The 20,878-nt window shown below is 42.2% G+C and overlaps 2 protein-coding genes across 2 annotated transcripts; one reads left to right on the forward strand and one right to left on the reverse strand.

The window, feature by feature from the left end:
- The first annotated feature begins 7,461 nt into the window (after positions 1-7,461).
- Positions 7,462-8,058, forward strand: LOC128451411 (histone H1-like). The gene has a single exon (XM_053435238.1). The coding sequence runs from the start codon at positions 7,462-7,464 to the stop codon at positions 8,056-8,058; it is 597 nt and encodes a 198-aa protein (XP_053291213.1).
- Positions 8,059-12,866: 4,808 nt separating this feature from the next.
- On the reverse strand, positions 12,867-13,280 carry LOC128451418 (histone H3-like). The gene has a single exon (XM_053435247.1). It carries the CDS (start codon positions 13,275-13,277, stop codon positions 12,867-12,869), a length of 411 nt encoding a protein of 136 aa, XP_053291222.1. The 5' UTR covers positions 13,278-13,280.
- Positions 13,281-20,878: the final 7,598 nt, after the last annotated feature.

A 20,878-nucleotide genomic window follows, 5' to 3' on the forward strand; every position in this document is an offset into this window, starting at 1 on the left:
TATACAATTGAAACCATGCATTCAAATGCATGATGACTGGAAAACACAAAGTGATGACATTTCTCATACATGCCTTTTATTTTCCATTGGCTGATGTATATTGTTGACACAGTACTGTGAAACATGAGAGCTGCCTATGATTCCAATGAAATGTTAATTTAGCCAACGAGGTGATGTTTTCACCTCTGTCTGTTTGATCTGTGAGTAGGATTACTGGGCTCTGAGCCAGGGAAGAAGCCTTTTACATTTCAGTGCAGATCCAGGACTTCAAATCACTTCCCTTAACATCATAAACCAGAGTATTAGTTTACTTTTTTTTTTTTTCTCAGGAAAATAAAAATTCTGGATCTTTATGTGAAAAACATATGTTTATGGAAATATGAGTTTGTAAAGTTTGCTTCAGGTCCAGACAATGATATGGTGCTCACAGACCTGAATATACATCTTCTGATGCGTCTGGACACATCTTCAGTAATATTCCTGGAATCATCGGATGTTTCGGGTCTTTCAACATCATATACCCTCCTCCAGGTGACCCAGCCAGGGATGATCAGACCCAGGCTTGTGTCCAGATGGCTAGCTACCTTGACTCCATGGCTCTCTTCTTTTGAGCCCCAGCCATCTTAAGACTCTCTCTGCCGCTTATGTGGTACTGCAGATAGCTCTCCTCTTCCTCTCTACTTCGATGCCCAAACTGCTGAAGGCGCTTGCTAGAGAACGGGCTACGAAATCCCTGCACCCAACTTCCATTGGGATACACCTTGCTCTTCATCCAGCCTGCTGACAGTTGTTGACCAGTCCCGCGTATTTGGAGAGCATCTTTTCAAAGGCTTCCTCAAACCGATCTTCCCATTAACAGGTGCCAGTCCCTTGCCAAGGTCAGGACACCTGCAGCTGATGGCCCCTTTGTGTGGTTTGGCTGGTCTTAAGCGCTGACAAAGGTGATGGACTTCTTGGAGGGTCGGCACTGCCTCGCCCACTTAAGTCCTGTGCCGATGGCTTCAATGATGGTCTTCAGGACTTGATCAAGAATAATCTGACCAGTATAACTGACAACCCACTGAATATAAAGATACCCACAAAATGTCAATAGATTTATATGAATGATATATAATAATCCTGGGAGCTAAAGCACTGATAATGAACCGCAACATCCATACTTCAAGTCTAACAAGGGACTTCTCATTTGGTTGCCTATATCTCTGACCCTTCATTTACCATCATTCCCTTGCTGTGGACATGGTAAAAATATACACATATGTGAGGGTTAACAGCTAGGAGTTAAAGCACCGCCCTGGTAGGTGGGATGGAGAGCTCCCCACCTTTATAAGGATAGGTGCGGGCAATTACTGCCTCTTTGTCTGATGCCTGGTAAATGGTGACTGTTGTGTTTGTGCAGGTAAGGGAGATGGGGAGAAGATTTACCCGCTTGAAATCTAATGAGGTGTTATATATATTCTGTTGGGTGGTTGTGTCTTTTTCCAGATTTCTGTGGCCCCATGGTTGAGTGGAGATTCAGGGTTCGCCTCTCCCCTGTTTGAGCCACAGTAAAGAGTCAGCCATCCATGGTCGCTGTACAGTAAGGTCTCATATTGAGCAAGGTAATATTTAATAGCAAAATAAAAGGTGATCCCCGATAATTTATTTGGTTGCAATTTGATATCGCCATAGTAAGTACGCAGCATAATGGCCCACGATATTTAGGTTAAAGTGTGTTGTATCACTGTGGTCACAGTATTTGTGGTTTTAGCTTTTATAAACATTAAGAAATAAAAAGCTATTTGTTTTATTTATAATTGTCGATCATTTTGCCCTTACTTAGATCCCCATTCTAGTCCTCCCATTATTAAATACAGATTTGATTGTTTCCATGCACACTAAAGTCATTGGAGTGAAGCATGACCAATAGGCTGTCTTAATTCTAAAACAGTCATTCTAAATAATGTGCCAGGTCACACATAGAAGAAGGGGAAGGTACTATCGACAGAAAGAATATACCCTTTTTACAGGAATCTGAAATTAAAATTGGTTTGTTACTTCAGTGGGTTGTGTCCTGAGATACTCTCTTCACATGTAGAAGGGGAGATATTTTGGCTGAGACATCGTTAACATTTATACCCTCTCCAGCTCGTCCATTGGATTTTTCTACCATATATTGGGGATATTATTCAAGAAAATAATGTAGACTCCAAGATTAAATAAAAAAAAAAAAAAAGAATGTATACAATGTTCTGAATAAACCACAAGTTAAACATTTGCTTAAATAATAAATACAGGCAGAATAATCAGTAATGCAGAGAGGCGGCTGTGAACTTTGCCACAAATTAAAGTGGTATCCATAATACATGAGATGTATGTACATCCGGTATTTCCAATTGAAAAGAAAAGGAAAACCGATAAAACAATATAAATGGGTGCAATTCTTCTTAAGTTACAAGGTGCAGAATATATTTAGTGTTGAATGTTAAACTTTACATTTATTTATTTTTTCAAAATTTCTGTGTGCCATTCTAATCAACCATAACTATTTGTGTTACTGGAATCCACAGTTATGGTTAATGGACCATCTTCTTAAACAAGGTGTAGACGTAAGATGTGTCTTTAGCCTATGTTGGAAGATGTGTAGACTTTCTGCTGTACTGACCTGCAAACAGTCGAGATTTTGTTGAGTGGTTAGCTCGCAGTGAGGGAGCAGCAAGCTGATTGGCAGATGCATAGCGGAGTGGATGGGCTGGGGTGTTGGCCATGTCCTGGATGCAGACTGGGCCCGACTCCTCAGCAGCACGGTACACAAGTACTTGTGTCTTGAAGCGGATGCGTGCAGCCACTGGTAACCAGTGAAGGGAGCAGAGGAGCGGTGAAGTGTGAGTAAACTTAGGAAGGTTAAAGACCAGTCAAGGACACAAAGATACTGCTTGTAGACCACATTGTTGAGAGATGTTGAGTCTATCTAGACCAAGGGTGTCCAGGTTGGGTGTACGTTTGGCGCCACCTGGTGTTTAATCAATTATATTTTAGACTTTGAAACGGGCCAAATAAAAATGGATGGCGGGCCGCAGTTGGCCTGCAGGCCGTACTTTGGACGGCCCTGTTCTAGACCTATTGCAGCATAACTAAGAGCAGGTCTAAGACAAGCCTGGACCAGCTCTAACTATAAGCGTTATAAAAAAGGAAGGTTTTAAGCCCACTCTTAAACGTGTCTGCTTCCCGAACTGAAAGTGAGAGATTGTTCCACAGGAGAGGGGCTTGATTGCTGAAAGCTCTGGCTCCTACTCTACTTTTAGAGACTTTAGGGACGACAAGTAGGCCTGAATTCTGGGAGCGGAGTGCTCTAGTTGGTTGATAAGGTACTAACAGCAATTATATTCTAGATTTAACCAGAAGCCAGTGTAGCGATGCTAATACTGAAGAAATGTGCTCTCTTTTCTTGGTTATCGTCGGTTAACACTCGATGTGACATTTTGGACAAGCTGCAGAGTCTTTAACGACTTACTGCTGGATGGGGAAGACTGAGGATTGAACCAACCTTTTGGTTGGAGGACAACCACTCTCAGCTACAGCCGCCCGAGAGATGATGTTAGGTGTTGAAATATATTGTTTAAAATTAGCTGTTGATAAGTCAACTATCTTATCAATCAATCAATCAATCAAATTTTATTTGTATAGCCCATATTCACAAATTACAATAATCTCATAGGGCTTTAACAGGGTGTGACATCCTCTGTCCTTAACCCTCAGCAAGAGTAAGGAAAAACTACTAAAAACCCTTTTAACAGGGTAAAAATACGTAGAAACCTCAGAGAGAGCCACATGTGAGGGATCCCTCTCCCAGGACGGACAGAAGTGCAATAGATGCCACGTGTAGGAGAACATCATCAATAATCAAAGTCTCCAGCAGCATTTGATGAGGGTAGACATCCCGAAGGACAACCCCAACATGATATGCCAAGCAGTCCCGCTGCAATCACAGTCCATGGTCAGCAACCATCCAGACCACGATCCACCATCCAGACCAGACGCCAATCCAGTCCTCAGTCACCGTCCACCGCTGCCCACCAGGACCCATCACGAGCCACCACCGCGGTCCTGGTCCACCGCCCGTGCCCAATGCCAACACGACACAGGGTCCGCCACCAGCACCACGATCAGCCCACATGACTCAGAATCCGCCAAACTGGATCCAACACCGCGATCCACGAACCGCAATCCATGGTGTGGCCACAGAGGCCCTGGATCTGCGGGTGATAAAGCAAAGGGATTCCGGGGAAGGGAGATAGGGATGGAGAAGAGGAAGGAGAAGCTGGAAAGAGAAGCTCTGTGTGTCATGTGTAATAAAATAGAACAAGTAACGTTCTGGCGCTTAGAGACTTTAAAATAAAATAAGGCCAATCTTGCCTATGTAGCCTAATAAAATGTGGTCTGTCATCCTAAAAAAACTGTTGAGGTGCAGTACCAAAACATCAGCTCTGTCTATGTTCCTGAAACAAGGTATCCAATTTAGTAATTTAAAAGTTTAGTTTACTCTTATTAATTAAAGCCATTTCTTAGGGGTGGTTTTATCAATAGCTCCAAGTGTGTTACACATACGCAGGGCCATTGTCATGGTTGGAAAAACTAGTCATGATAGGGTTAGAGAAGTTTACATACAAAGGAGAGTGAGTGTGATTTGAAAGAAACTCTCTTGTAAATCTGAAAAATGTAATTGCTATTGATTTAAACTTGAGCACTGGGTGCAAATGACCATATGTAGAAACACCCGAGCAGGACCTTAGCCAAGATTGGAAAAACAACAGTCAGGGGGGGTATTTAGATTTACTTTGATAGAAGATCTATTAATATTTGCAAGAAACTAATTATTTAGGGTTTTTGACATCACCTGGAAATACACTCTGCTCCCTATGAGTAACTACAACCAAGTGATTTTCCCTCTGTTCGTGTTGCAGTGTCTGATGACAGTTCCTCAATACTTTAGTTTAATGACAGCCAATGATCAAGTTGATGCAGCTACAGAGCAGCTGCAATAAGACAGGAGCAGCTGAGTGACTGGAAAACAAAGCTTCTGACAGGACATGGAGGAGAGTTCCTCTGGTAGTGGACGTTGTTTTGGGTCACATATCTGGAGAGCAGCGCCATCTGTTGGCTATAAGATGTTGCTACATCTTCTTCCAGAGCCGACAATAACAAAATAGTTTTTCCAACCCACTTAATAATTTTCAACTACACGTCACACTATATTGTCACTCATTAAAACAGTTCTAACACAACTGATGGACTTCATACTTCAGCCTCACCAGTTAATTAATAAGTATATGAGTTGAGTTAAATAAATTACTTTTGATTGATCGTTCTGTGTGACCTCCCTTTTTGTTTCCAGCCTTGAGCCAGGTGGTAACACAAGACAGTGAATGTGCAATATGGAGTTCTAACACGTTAGAAAAATTGCATATATAATTTAATGCGTTATGTATTATGTACAATACGTTGCTTTGATTATTTGTCAGTAATGAAAAAAGGTCTGGAGTCAGTGCTGAAGTGGTGACTCTCAGTATTCAGTTTTGTTAGAAAGCATGCACCCATGGATGTCCGAGTCACCTAGAGGAAAACTCAACACAAATACACAGATGTGTAGAGTCAAACACTTTCACTGAATTACGTGATCAAAATAAAAGTGTATAACTTCAGAGTTCATCAGATCATATCACTTCACTTTCTCTTATGAAATAGGTGGTGGACACTCCCAAAGCTCTTTATTCAAACAGCTGATGTTAATATGCAGATGTGACATCAAATACTCCAGCTTCAGTCGATCAGAGTAAATCGGATTCTGCAGAACAATATCTGTGTTTGTGTTCAAATTAAACTATTTGAATTCAACTTTACTTTATCAGACCAGTATAACCAAGCCCTGCAATTACTGCTGGTATGCCCGATATGTGACTGAAATCCAAACGGTGACGTCACCATGAAGTGATAATTATGCACAATTTCAAACCTGTATGTCATCATAATCAGCTAGTTAGCAGACAAAAAGACTTCAATGCCTCACAGTTGTGATAAGACAGTTTTTTTAACCAGGCTTTGAACAGTTTTAATTCTGCTCTAAATTCTGGCTTTTTAAAATTGATGATGAACGCTGTGTCACTGTGTCTCTCTATGAGCCAGTGAGAGGGGGCGGGGAGGATCATCGGGGCCTGTTTGTGTGTGCACTGTCTGTGAGCACGCACACACACATTCGCCCGCTCCTTGTATTTCATGCTGGCATGATCCGATGATGTTTTTAACAAATTAATGTGACGTTCCACATTTGAAAACTGATTCATAAAGTTCACCGTTCGCGAAAAGTATGCACGACATGCACAACACTGTATAGGGAACCACTGCAGAGGGGCTGAAGATGCCAGAGCCGTGGGTTGACGAACAATTTGTTTTACTGTCCTTTTACTGCGGACGTCTGGACATTAGCTCTCCACCGGTGAGGGGAACGCCACAGTATTCAAACGTCAAAGTGATTCTAGATCTGTATTTTTCCATAATTTCTGTATTTGAACGAGTAAAGGACACCAGTGTATTACAGCACTGTCCTGTGATGTTCACCAGATGGGACAAAAGCAGAAGACAAATTTCCATACTCTGCATATCGTGTGATTGTATTTCGGATCAATAAATGTATCTTATTATTATTCATATGATAGTGGAAAGATAGTTTATCAAATCAAAAAAGGGAAAAGACATTTAATGCAGGGACTTAATTGGCTTCATATATCAATGATGACCAATGTAAGTTTAGCTCATTCCTGTGTTTATGGTTATTGACAATACAATCGTTTAAAATTGACAATTCCAAAATGGACATCAAATTTAGCCCTAATTCTAGAATGACTCCAGCATCCTCAGGATGACACGTTAACGGCTCAACTTCCTTAGGAGCCTCAACCATTAGCGGTGTGTTTGCTGCCTGCACAATAACTTTACTTTATTACAAAGGGATCATCAGCAGGTCCTTGTTTTTACTCGGTCTCTCTGAAAAAACATGTGGAGCAGCTAGGAAACGGGTTTTGGTGGAGCTGTGGTGCTTTTGAACTCATTTTACGAGAGAAACTAGTGGGAAAAGCCGCTGAGCAGCGCTGCTCACCGCGGTGAACGGGTGGTGTTTGGAGGCTCCACCGACCAAATGCAGAGAGCATCAGAGCTCTTCATGACTTCAATATGAAGACAAATAAGTCCGCTACCTGCTTCCTCACTGTCAGCCTCCAGCACTGCTCACCCACTGAGTTTTTACTCGTTTATCAGTGAAGAGAATACACAAGTGTCTCGGCGTTCACGCTGCACACAGGAGCCACGGGTCGACTGAGTCTCCACGGTTCTCATGGTGTGTTCAAGTACCGCCTCCCGATCGGGACTCTTCATCAGTCCGGTAACTCGCTCCGATAGTTCGTCGTTGATCTATACGCAAAGAGAAAGATGGCAGAAGTCGCTCCAGCTCCCGCTCCAGCCGCCGCCAAGGTTAAAGCGGCCAAGAAGAAGGTCGTGAAACCGAAGACCGCCGGCCCCAGCGTCAGTGACCTCATCGTGAAGGCCGTTTCCACGTCCAAGGAGCGGAGCGGCGTGTCCGCGGCCGCCGTCAAGATGGCTCTGGCAGCCGGAGGCTACAATGTGGAGAAGAACAATTCCCACGTCAACACCACCATCAAGAAGCTGGTGGTCAGCGGGACCCTGGTCCAGACCAAGGGAACCGGGGCCACCGGCTCGTTGAAGATGAGCAAGAAGGTGGAGACCAAGGTCCAGAAGCCGGTGAAGAAGGCCGCTCCCAAAGCGAAGAAGCCCGCCGCCAAGAAACCTGCATTGGCTAAAAAGCCCAAGTCGGCGGCCGCCAAGAAGCTAGCAGCCGCTAAAAAGTCCCCGAAGAAGGTGACCAAACCGGCAGCGGCCAAGACGCCAACCATGAGCCCCAAGAAGGTGGCGAAGAGCCCCAAGAAAGTGGCGAAGAGCCCCAAGAAGGTGGTGAAAAAGGCCCCTGCTGCCAAGAAAGCCCCCGCGAAGAAGGTCGCCAAACCCTAAGCGAAGAAGACAGCAGCCAAGAAGAAGTGAGCTGTCCTCACTATGAAACATTAGTGTTGTGTCGGTCGTGAACGATTCGTTCGTTTTGAACGAATCCTTACAAGGACTCTGGAGTAACAAGTCCTCTCAAAGAGAGATTCGTTCATTTTCGCGCATCGGGACTGTTGCAGATGAACGAATCACTGATCCGAAGACTCTGTTGGCAGAAGAACGAATCACTGATCTGAAGACACGGTCGGGATTTGTTCATCTGCCGGGTACGAGTCTTTGGATAATTTTCCACGTGACCTGCATAGGCTCAGAAGAGGAACAGTTACCTCATTCCATTTCGCGTGACCGCTGTTTTAGAAAGACGTGAATGATATTCGTCATACTGACTGGTTTTGTTATTTTCACTTTACACTTTCACTTGCAGTTAAGTGCAGTGTAAATGTTTGGCTTGATAATTAAATGCCAGTGTGATAATAAATGCCAATTTAAAACCATACAAACTGTCTGTACTGTCTACACAGAATTTTCCATATAATATAAGACCATTTTACTTGAATTGCACATTTGTGTGGCAGATCATATTTTCTATTAAATACAGTAAAACATGACAGTTTGTATGGTTTTAAATTGTCATTTATTATCACATTGGCATTTAAATTATATTTAATGTAATCTGTAACGTATTCCGTTACATTAACTAATCTGAGTAACGTATTCTGAATACTTGGATTACTTCCACATTGAATTGCATTTTATAAGTGTAGTAATGCGGCGTTGTTATAATCAGTGGAGCAGCAGCAGTTTAAGCTCTGTGTGCGCGGCTGCGGCGGGCCAGCTGGATGCGCTGGAAGGGAGCCTGCGGATCAGCAGCTCCGCAGATTCCCGTTCATGTGCGTGTGGTCGTGCAGCGGCTTCAGCAGGAACATCCCCCATGCTGAACACCTCCGTCTCGCAGATGTGCATGTAGGTGACCGGGGGGCTCTCGAGGCCCGCCGCCCCGGAGCTCGGCTTGCTTTTCCGGGGAGCGATTTTCAGGTCCGCTGCCCGCACCGCGGTCACCGGCGAGATGAGCTCGCTCTGTGTGTCCAAGCCGAAGAATCTGAACGATGAACAAATCATTGATCCGGAAACACGGTCGGGGGGTGAACGATTCGTTCATCTGCCGGGTACGAGTCTTTGGATCATTTGCATCCCCCCCCCCCGTTGAAATGAACGAATGACTCGAAAAAAGATTCGTTCATTTTACTGAACGAGATTCAAAGAACCGAGTCGGTAAAAAGATCCGAACTTCCCATCACTATGAAACACGTCCATCCTGGTAAAAGGCTCTTTTAAGAGCCACACACGTCTTTCCACAAAGAGTTGTTTCCTCATCAATCATCACCACTGTCAATAAATATGTAGAGACAGAGTTCTTAACTAAAGCGAGTCAAGTTAGATAGAAAAGTATTAAAAAGGTACATTTTACAATGTCCCGATTTAGAACTTATCTCATATCAATACATCATATACTATCAAGTAATAGAAAACATATTTTTAGACTGATTGAGGGAGAAGCAGACTACCACTGCTATACATACGCATAAACCATGTAACCTGATGTGCAAAGATAGCCATTTTAAATCATACTTCTCTCAAAGAGTGTTCCTTTGTTGATATATTTATCATAGTTTCCTTGTCTCTTTAATTGCTAAATATATAAATAAAACTTACAAACAGTTTATATATATACACAAATGCATAATTAAGCGTAAAGTAATGACGTTGTGGGTGAGCTGGTTAGAAAAAATATGATTTCAACTTCACATCACATGTTTACTTTTAGATTGTTTGATTGTCAGGGTTCCTACGGTCATAAAAAACCTTGAAAAGTCATGGAATTGTAAAATGTTTATTTCCATGCCTGGAAAAGTGCTTTAAAGAGAAGTCATGGAAATTTGTTGTATTCATATTTTCATGGCATTCATTTACGCGGAGTATAAGATAATTCATATGTTTTTAAAAGAAATATGCTCAAAATATAAGCAGGCATACATTGTCATACTAATTGAAAAGTTTGGGGGGGAAGCAGGCAGCATAATGCACTATGCCAGGGAAGTGTAGATTTAACCATGCTTGGCTACAAATGGAAAAGTATAAGTTATGGAGTACAACAGACAAAGCCCTCAATCAAACTATCGTCTATCATTCATTTGTGTCATTTAAGGTATACTGTATGCTTTGGAATTCTTATTGTTAGCTTAAATACTAAATGTTGTCACTTTTTCATGTATACACTGATATTTCATAAAATGTTTGGTCATGGAAATTTGGTTAAAAGTTATTGAAAAGTCATGGAAAAGTGATCCATGATCACATTTTGATCATGTAAATCCATTGGTCAAAATGCGTATAGAACCTGGATTGTGACACGTGATCCTTACAGACCCATCACATTCATTATATATATGTATATATATATATTCAATTGTATTTATATAGCTCAGAATCAAGACATCTCAGGGCACTTTACAGAGACCAAACAAAATTATTAAGAAACCCAATGGTTCTCATATTTACAATCCCTGACGACTGGAGAGGAAAAAAAACCTCCCCTTTAACAGAAAATTTTATTACAGCGTCCTGATACTAGTGATATGTCAGTAATACTTCATCTTTTCTATTACCAGTCTATATCAGCGAGGTATAAATAAGTTTAAATAAAGGTATCATTATAGTGATGTGGATGACAGATAATGAAAGTAAATGACAAAAAAAACTCATCAAACAACAAAAGATATTTATTGATGCGTATTTTAGTTATTTTGACATCAGAAGTTGACCTATCTTTGAGTTCAAATGAGAAATGTAACCCTTTCAACACATGTGCATGTGAAGTATTATTCAACCCCCCAGCTTCACTACTTTGTGGCACATCCTCTAGCTTTTATAACTTCTAAAAAACATTTTCGGTAAGTGCGGACAAGCTTCTTACACCTCTCGATTGGAATCATTGCCCATTTTTCAATTGCAAAAGCTTCTACATCAGTGATGTTTGATGGCTTCCATGCTGCAACTGCCTTCTTTAAATCCCACCAAAAATGTTCAATCAAATTTGAATCTGGTGACTGTGAATGCCACTCCAGGACATTCCAGGATCTTTTTCTCAACCAAGCTTTGGTGGACTTGGAGGTTTTGTTTGGATCATTCTCTTGCTGGAAAGTCCAATGATCACCAAGGTTTAATTTGTGAACAGATGGCATCACATTCCTCTTTCAAATGGCCTGGTATTTCTGTGAATCCATGATGCCATTTACACCATCAAGATTGCCAGTTCCTTCCGCAGAAAAACAGCCCAACATCATCTTTGACCAACCTCCATGCTGGACTGTGGGGATGGTATTCTTCTGGTCATAAGCCTGGCCTTTCACACGCCAGACATACTGCTGGTCCATACGTCCAAACAGTTCCAGTTTGGTTTCATCAGTCCATAGAACTGTCACCCAAAACTCAGTAGTCTTATCCAAATTACTCCTGGCATATTCTAGTCGACTTTTGATGTTCCTTGTGGTCAAGAGCTGAGTGTGTCTTGAAGCCGGCCATGAAGTCCTTTTTATTCAGTGCACGTCTTATAGTTGCCACTGACGGACTTGTACCAGCCTTCATCAGGTCATCCTGTAGATGTCTTGCAGTCACAGAGGGGTTTATCTGAGTTGTTCTGACTTGAGGGTCCTTGATGAAATGTTGGGCTTTCTTCCACGGCCAGGCAGGTTTGAAGCTGCTCCATCAGTTTTAAAATTCTTTATAATGCTCCCAATTGTGTCTCTTGGAATATAATTTTTTGGGGAAATCTTCTTCTACCCAAGGCCTTTCAGGTGTGATGAAGTAATCTACTCTCTCAGCTTTTGTGTAAGCTCCTTTGTCTTTTCCATGATTGCAACTCACATTGAATACCTTCATGGGTGGGGTTTATATATGCATCACAGCTGAAGCAAATGAAGGATCAGTATAGAGTTCCCAAAGGTTTAATAATGTTTCAACTCAACTTTAGGACAAAAAAACTGTCAGACAGCGTTAAAAACAACAATATTATATAGGGGTTGAATAATTGTGACATGGCTATCTTAACAAAATATACTACTACACACAAATAGTACATCATGCATTTTCCGTGTTGATTTTCTGTATCACTCAACTCATAAAGAAGTCATCCGAAGCAGAATCTTGCTCAAAAAGCAAGATTCCGTCAACTTTAATTGATACATCCTTAAAATCTTTGGGGGGTTGAATATTTCTGATTGCAACTGTATATATATATATATATATCTTTCCAGGCCATGTGCAAATGTGGAGTGGAGTTTTGAGCCACTTAAAACATGGTTGGACAGAACAGGATTTGGGGAAATATTACATTTTCAACTTCAAAATCATGGCAGAAGAAGACCAAGAGTGTGATTGAGTTTTTTTCCGTGTTTGAGTATTGATACATTTAATGATGAACTAAGACTGTCACTGGTAGCATAAATTAACGTTTAAGTTTCCTATTATAATGACTTTATCTGTCTTAAGAACTTGCTCGGATAGAAATTCAGAGTAAAGGCTGAGGATATTGACCTTAGGAAAATGGTTTAGTTATGACGTCCTTAATGTTAACATGGAATTATAACCCTCATCTAAATAATGTACCAATAATTGATATAATTATTGGTACATTAAGGCTATTATATTAATTAATTGTTTTCATTCTTTTTAATGAGAGCAGCGGAGGAGTTTTGTCTTGAGTGCAGTGAAGTGACTCTTAAAAGAGCCGTTGTTATGGTCAGTGGAGCAGCAGTGGTTTAAGCTCTCTCTCCGCGGATACGGCGGGCCAGCTGGATGTCCTTGGGCATGATGGTAACCCTCTTGGCGTGGATGGCGCACAGGTTGGTGTCCTCAAAGAGGCCGACCAGGTAAGCCTCGCTGGCCTCCTGCAGAGCCATGACAGCGGAGCTCTGGAAGCGCAGGTTGGTCTTGAAATCCTGAGCGATTTCTCTCACCAGGCGCTGGAAGGGCAGCTTGCGGATCAGCAGCTCCGTAGATTTCTGGTAGTGACGGATCTCTCTCAGAGCCACGGTACCGGGCCTGTAACGGTGAGGCTTCTTCACGCCACCGGTGGCCGGGGCGCTCTTACGCGCAGCCTTGGTGCCCAGCTGCTTCCTGGGGGCTTTGCCTCTGGTGGATTTACGAGTGGTCTGCTTGGTTCTTGCCATTTTGTTTCTTGTGTCTGATTTGGGAGAAAGAGTGAAGCGGTATAGAGACACTCTGTTTTAAACTGCGGAGCCAACACAACAAGTTTATTTGTTGTGTTCTTGTCAAGTATGTATCATTGTATTTCAAAGGTCCAACTATCAGCTTTTTTCAGCTTACAATTGCACCTCAGGATGTTCATCAGTTAAAGGAACTGGCCCATGGGTCATCTCATGACATTACAACCTTAGCTCACCTGATGAGGCCAAAGCTCTTTGAGTTCAGTGAAGAAGACCCTGAGAAGTGGTCGAAAGCTCAGAAAACAAGTGGAGCTTCTGGTTGAATTGATCCAGAGTCACGCTTCTCTGGGGAACAAGAGTAAACTTCAGTGGTCAAAACGTTTATGGAGGAATCCAAACCATTCACTTGGTGACAGAGCTCCATGCACTGTCGTTCAGGACAGCCTTATCACTGTCACACCAGAAGAATCACGAGATAAAAAAAAAAGGGCAGACCACTAATGTTGAGCATGCTGGATCACTGTTACGTTTAATGCGGTACTTTAATACAACAGAGGACAGTCAATGTTTTTGAAGAATCACGTCTATAAATGCACATGTGACCATACACATGGCACCTTACTTTTAAAACCTGATTTTACACCATTTAGCAAAGGTATCATCAAAGTTGTGTATGACTACATTACTTTGTAAATGATAAAGGTAGTAATAGATAGATATCATTTCCTCCTCCGCTAGATTTGCATTACGACAAATGTAAAGAGGTTGAAAACGACATTAGATATGCTGTACCTGCACAAGTTCCTCTCTGTACTTGTTCTTCTAACTGAGACAGAAAAACTACCCAAATAAATACGTATTGAATGACATTTCTCGAATTGGTGTGTGACATGAGGAGTTTTGCTCTTTAGAGGTGAGTGTGTGGCTCTTAAAAGAGCCTTTGTGTCGGTGGTTTCCAGAAGCTTTGCTCTACTTTGACTTGGGGGCCTTTTCGGTCTTCTTGGGCAGAAGAACAGCCTGGATGTTGGGCAGCACGCCGCCCTGAGCGCCCAGGAGTTTGTTGAGCTCCTCGTCGTTGCGGACGGCCAGCTGCAGGTGGCGGGGGATGATACGGCTCTTCTTGTTGTCGCGGGCGGCGTTTCCAGCCAGCTCCAGGATCTCAGCGGTGAGGTACTCCAGCACAGCCGCCAGGTAGACGGGGGCGCCGGCACCTCTCCCTCCATTATGCTGTCAGAGACATATTCAAGAGATGAGGCTTAAGGAGTACACCGAGCTGACCGACCAACTCCTGGAGAATCAGCCAGGGTTACTGTTTGATGCCTTGATGATGCTTCAGTGCAGGCACGGTGACCCTACTTTATCTGGAGTGCCAGGGGTACCATGGTGTACTTGTGGTAACTGGTGGGACATGCCTATGGACCGGGCGAGAACATCCTGTGGCCAGGATCATGACAACTGTGTGAGTCGACTACCACCCTAGAAGTTATTTTATGAACCTGGAGGATGTTACGGAACTAGGCCATATTCGAGAACATGGGGATGACAACAGGGAGCAGCGTTATGCGGCCTATGGCCAACTTTATTTATTGGCAACATGGCTCTTTACGTCGGGGAAACTGTCTTATCATCCTCAGCTGCTGTGTTCGTAGGATCAGAGACAAGTTCCCTGATCCACCAGGTTTCATTCTTGGCCTCTGAGTTTTCTTTCAGGCCCTCTGGAATCTTCATTAAGTATCTGTAGTATTCACAAACCTGAATAAGCATCATCATAGCATCAAACATACAGTATATGGACATGACCTTTATTAATCTTGTTTATTTTCCTATTTCAATTTAAAAATCTGTTTAAATTTTATATTTTTGTTGTAACATGTTCCCAATTGAGTTCATGCTATGATATACTTATTTATATGTTTAGTAATTTATGTTTGTTGAATTGAGTTCATACTACAATGTTAATTGCAATAATAAAAAAGAACAAAAAAAATTCCACAGATAAACTGTATGTCTTTTGCACATAAGATACACATTTATCAACAAGTTGGTGTTTCTGAGATGCATGATGATTAAACTTTGCCCTCTGCGGTCATCTGGAAGAAGGCATTAGCCTACTCCTCTTTGGAAGATTGTTCATCACCTGCTCCCTGGAGTAGTGGTCCTGTGGCACAAAGTATTCATATCAGGCCAGCCCTTGCAATGTTGGATCCCTCGGCGAGACTTCAGATTGGATAGGAAATGCTATACATTCATTATTTCACGTGCTTTCAAATAGCCTGTCAAATTGTTCTGCATCCACAATAACTTTTGGACTGTGTACAGATGCAAACACAGACAGATAAAAATGTAGGCTATAAAAAATTAATAGGCGAGACCCGAGGAGAAACTTGTGCTGTGCATGTCTGTGCATGTGTTTGGGACTAATAAATGCATCATCTTAATCTTAACACATCAAATATTGGTGCAGATGCAGAAAAGGGGGCGGACCCAGGATTATTTACTTTTTTGTGTAACATTGCAAGAGAGAATGTTTTCAACATCTTTGTTTATTTTTCAAGAATGATTCATTGATCTTTATGGAGTCAGAAATGTTAAATGGACAGATATTTAAGCAGAGTCAGTCAAGGTAATCGTGTAAAATGTATCTTTGGTGTGTTTTGGAAACCTCTTGTTCATGGTCCCCCACTCATCGCTGTCTTCTCCCCTGAGCTTGTGTCTGGCTCTAATGGGATGAGGAAAGAGAGTCATTGCACATTCATTATTCAAAAAGCCTTATCTCCCTTACGTCAGCCGGCGAGAGATGTGGCTGGTTACCCCAACGCAATGATATCCTGTTTGTCAGGTTCAAGCACTGAACACGTTATTGAGGTTATGGAGGCAAAATAATGATGTTTCACTGGTTTGGTGGAAAATTGTCGCAAACTTAATGGAGGAGAAGTAACACTCGGGTCCTGGCAGAGCTGTGACCTTTTTTGGGACCATAGACTGTATATATAGATGGACGGAGGGTCCGTGACGTCACCCATTGGTTTCTGCAGAGTGAGAATGAGGCTAGTAGGAGGCGTTCCCCCGGCGCCATCTTGCCGGTGCTTACTCCTCCTCGTTCCTGGTTAACGAATCAATGGGCAAGAGGAGGAGCGCGAGTGAAGACTGAAAGCCGAGCGATGCCCGCGGAGCTCAACGTTTCCAGGTTAGCTCAGGGCTAAGGAGCTAGGCTACATGCTACCCGACGCTGCTAGCCGGTTAGCGCTGTGCTGCAGCTGGTCCGGCTGGTCGTGATCACACAAACTCACTAGAGGTAAGTAACCTTGAAACTACAACAACAAAACCTATTGCTTTATCTATCATAATCATCTGCTTACATGCCTCAAGTGGTTTTAAATATGTAATTGTTATAAAAATTACCGTTTATTTAACACATCTAATGAAAAGATTGAAGCAAGGTAACTACAGAGTTGTGTTTGGTTGTGACTTGATTTTAATTTTAATAAGTTAATATCAATACATGTGTAAGCTGCATGTGATAGTAACTGTTTCACAAATGTGCTGATACAGGCTGGTATATCCTCCATTCCCACCTCGTTTATTTAGACTGAATTGGACAGATTAGATAGGATTATAATCTCCACACACCAGTGTTGTAAACAGTTCTCATTAATTATTTTTCTACAGAGGGAAGTGGAGAGACTTGATGTGGACTGTTATCAACAGCTCTGTGGGAGATTATCACAGATGAGGTAGAAATACATTTTATCTATTTGTACTAAGTTTTTATTTCTTTCAGTACATTACATTTCATTTGGCTGACACTTTGATCCAAACTTACTTACAATTAGGGATGTCCGATATTGACTTTTTTCCGATATCCGATAGCCGATATTCTCCAAATTCTTAATTTCCGATACCGATTTCAACCGATATGGTATACCGATATACATATGCAGGCGTTTTTTCCCCCAGACTAATTTTAGGTCCCATCACATTATTTTCTGCCATACATTGTCTATAAAAAAATAAGGAAACTACTTCAACTTATGGAAAAGTTCCATATTTATTAACATTTTGTCAACAGATTGGATCATCATACTTTTCCTGAGATCATCCTGACAATGCCCATTACAACTAGGACAAATCTGATTTCTTCACAAATTGTAAAAAAACAAAACAACAACTTTGTTGTCCTGTACAACTTCATACAGCATTTAAAGTAAACATGTGTAGTGTAGGACAGCCTACTGAAAACAAATTTCTATGAGGTACAACAAACAACACTTTTGGAATGAGGTAAAGTGCACACAAAGGAAATAAAAGTGCAAAGATATAGCCTAGAGACAGACTCAGTCCTTAGCCCATTACTTGGACAAATACAGTATTTGTCAATTTAAAATATAAACTGGGCTCAATCAGCCCTGCTAAACATGAGCAAAAACACAACCTGTAATATTAATGTGGTGTGCAATAAAAACAAGAAAGGCACACAGTTCAGTTCAAACCTTCCAGAGTAGTAAACAAAGTTCTCCTTTTGTCCAGAAAATGATGCTGAAAGATTGATGGGCCATATGTAACTGTCCATAACTTGGCTAAAACAATCATTACAAATATAAACCGTTTCTTTCTGCCCTCTCTTTCATAATGAATAACAAAAAATGTGCAAATAAAAAAGGCACAAAACTAAAAACAGCTTCAGTTGAAAGAAGCAAACATAAATTAGAGTGCAACGACTTAAAGTGCTCTAATTCTCATCCTCGTACTACTGTTTAAGAGGGAGATTTTTCTGAATGAAAATAAGCATCTCAGCATTGTCGCAATGTATACGATTCCTCTTCTCGTCGATGACATGCGAGACAGCACTGAACAGCCGTTCGCTGTCTACACTGGTGCAGGGTGCAGTGAGGTACTTGCGTGCTACACGGGCAAGAGCAGGGAAGCGGGCCTGGTTGCTCTTCCAGTAGCTCAAAGGGCATTCTTTCTTGAGGATGAGGACTTCTCCCAGGTATGTATGCACCTAAAGAAAAAGTAAACACAAAAATAGAATTTTCTATTAACTATTCTTCAAAGCACTGACAGACAAATGTTTGTTTTTCTTCATCTAATGTACACTTCAATATGAAGCAGAATGAAAATAGTTTATTATTTACTCACCTGTGAAGCTGTTTCGCCTGTAGTTGCTTGAGTGATGATATCATTCTCTGCCAGGATTTCTTGGTATATGTCCTGCAGGCTTTCATTTCGGGCCTTCTTAGGTGGTCTTGGGTTCCCGTCCTCCTGTCTTGGGTTCCTTTCCTCTTGTCTTGGGTCCCCGTCCTCCTGGCTTGGGTCATCTGCACTGGCACCAGCAGTCTCTTCCTGCTGATCGTTACCACCACCAGCCATTTCATCCACAACACTCAGCAGCATATTCAGTGCTTCCCCCTTCTTGTCTGAGTCAAAATACCGATCTTTGTAACGAGCATCAACCAAGGTTGCAATGGCATACAGTGGTTCACTTTGAACACCATTAAAGCGATTACAGACAGCTTCGAGTAGAGTACGTTTGGCCGTTTGCACACCCTTGTCTGACTCATCAACCCTGGCCAGCAGCCGTGTGAGGGACATCACAGCAGGGATGACATCTGCAGCAGTGGCCTCCGCAGAGCTGATGTCTTTGGTAAGTTGTTCAAATGGTTCCAGGAGGTTGGTCATCTTCTCCAGAATCCCCCACTGAGTTGCATTCAATGTTGCTGGGAGTTCATAATCTGCAGCATATGCACTCAATGCTCTCTTCTGCTCCACCAGTCTCTGCATCATATAATAGGTGGAATTCCACCTAGTGGATACATCCTGTTGCAGCTTTTTCACAGGCATGTTGAGTTCTTTTTGTATGTCTTCAAAACGACTGCAAGCCAGTGGTGAGTGTTTGAAGTGGCCTATCACACGTCTACCCACAGCCAGAGCATCTGCTATGTTGCGTTGAGACAGGGCACCTCCGTTCACTGCCAGCTGCAAGGTGTGTGCCATGCAGGGCAGACTTAGCACACCAAACTCCGACGTAGCTTTAGCCATGTTGCGTGCGTTGTCCCGAACTATTACATGCACCCTCTCCTTGGAGATTTTCCATGTTTCAAACATCTTTTCAAAGGCACATGTGATCGCTTGTGCCGTGTGAGACCCACGGCACTCTTGAGAATGAAGCAGTCTTGACGAGCTTAAAGTCCGGGTCCAGCCATTGAGCCGTCAAGCTCAGCATGCTAACCTGGCTAACGCTTGAAGACCAGATATCTGTCGTGAAGCTAATGGCTACAGCATCAGAAATTAGCTTCTCGACGTGTTCATAAACAACACTGTACAACTCGGGGAGGCAAACATCAGAGAAATACTTGCGACTGGGCATGGCAAAGCGCGGCTCGAGGAACCACACTCCATGATTTTTTGGCTGATAGCTTTCGCTCTCGGGTGTTCCTTGTTGTATTTCATTTTTTTTTCTGCTGACTGTTTGAGCGACAGTTGCGTTGTTTCTGCAGGGAGTCCTTTCCTCGTTGTTGTTTTGCCTTACTTTGCTGCAAAAACGCTTCGTGTGCCTCGGGGTGGTTCTTCTTAATGTGACAGATTAAATTCGAAGTGTTGAATGACGAAGCCTTGCTCCCCCCTCGCATGACATGCGCCTCACAATCTTTACAAACCGCAAATCTGCTATCCGCAGGTGAAACGTTAAAAAATTCCAGACCGCAGACATTTTGTGAAGCAACTAGCGGGCAACCTGTTAGCCACACTAACCACACTCTTCTGTTGTTGTTTTGGTTCCAGGTGCGGTTTGTTGATGTCATCAATTGCGCGCCGGTAAATGTCAGGACCCAACAAGCAGCAGCGGCAGCACAACCCAGGCATTATAATCGGTTTTCATTATCGGTGGAAAATCCGATAACGATATGAACAGATATTAAAAAAATAGGCTAATATCGGCCGATATTATCGGCCGACCGATATTATCGGACATCCCTACTTACAATATGTGCATTCAACTATGAGGGTACAAACCCAGAGCCCAGTACATTGGTTCTGTCTGAAATCTGTGGTGCTGAACACAGAATAAACTGTAAGAACCAGTCTTTGCTGGAACAAACACAACACAAAACATTATTTTATAGTGAGTTTCTTCTTTTCATTAGATGAAGCACTACAGCACCTGATCTGTCCTCAGCAGCAACATGGTGGATATCGGCAGCTTCAGGCTGGTCAACACGAGGACGACCTGCACAAGTTCATCGGCCCAACACTTCACGTTTTCTCCCTCAACTAAAGATGGCCTGCAACTGTTTAGAGTTGGCAATCATTGCTATGTGTCATGAATAATAGATTTAATTTCTATATTCATTATGGTTGGTTAAAAAAATTATTATCTTTTACAATCTGATTTGATACACTTTAGATAAAAACCCAGTGCTTTATTTTTCTAATTCCCCATAAGAGACAGAACACCGTCAGCACAGCTGAGTCCTTCAGGCTTGTCCGTCCCTAACAAAATGACAGGAAACATAAAAGTATGGCATTATTGTATAGGAAGTGTTACTTATGAACAAAGTTTCTGTCCTAAAAATTCTGTGGATATTTAACTCTGTATTTGAATTAAA

Source organism: Pleuronectes platessa, chromosome 11, assembly GCF_947347685.1.
Source record: "Pleuronectes platessa chromosome 11, fPlePla1.1, whole genome shotgun sequence".
In the NCBI taxonomy this organism is placed as follows: Eukaryota; Metazoa; Chordata; class Actinopteri; order Pleuronectiformes; family Pleuronectidae; genus Pleuronectes; species Pleuronectes platessa.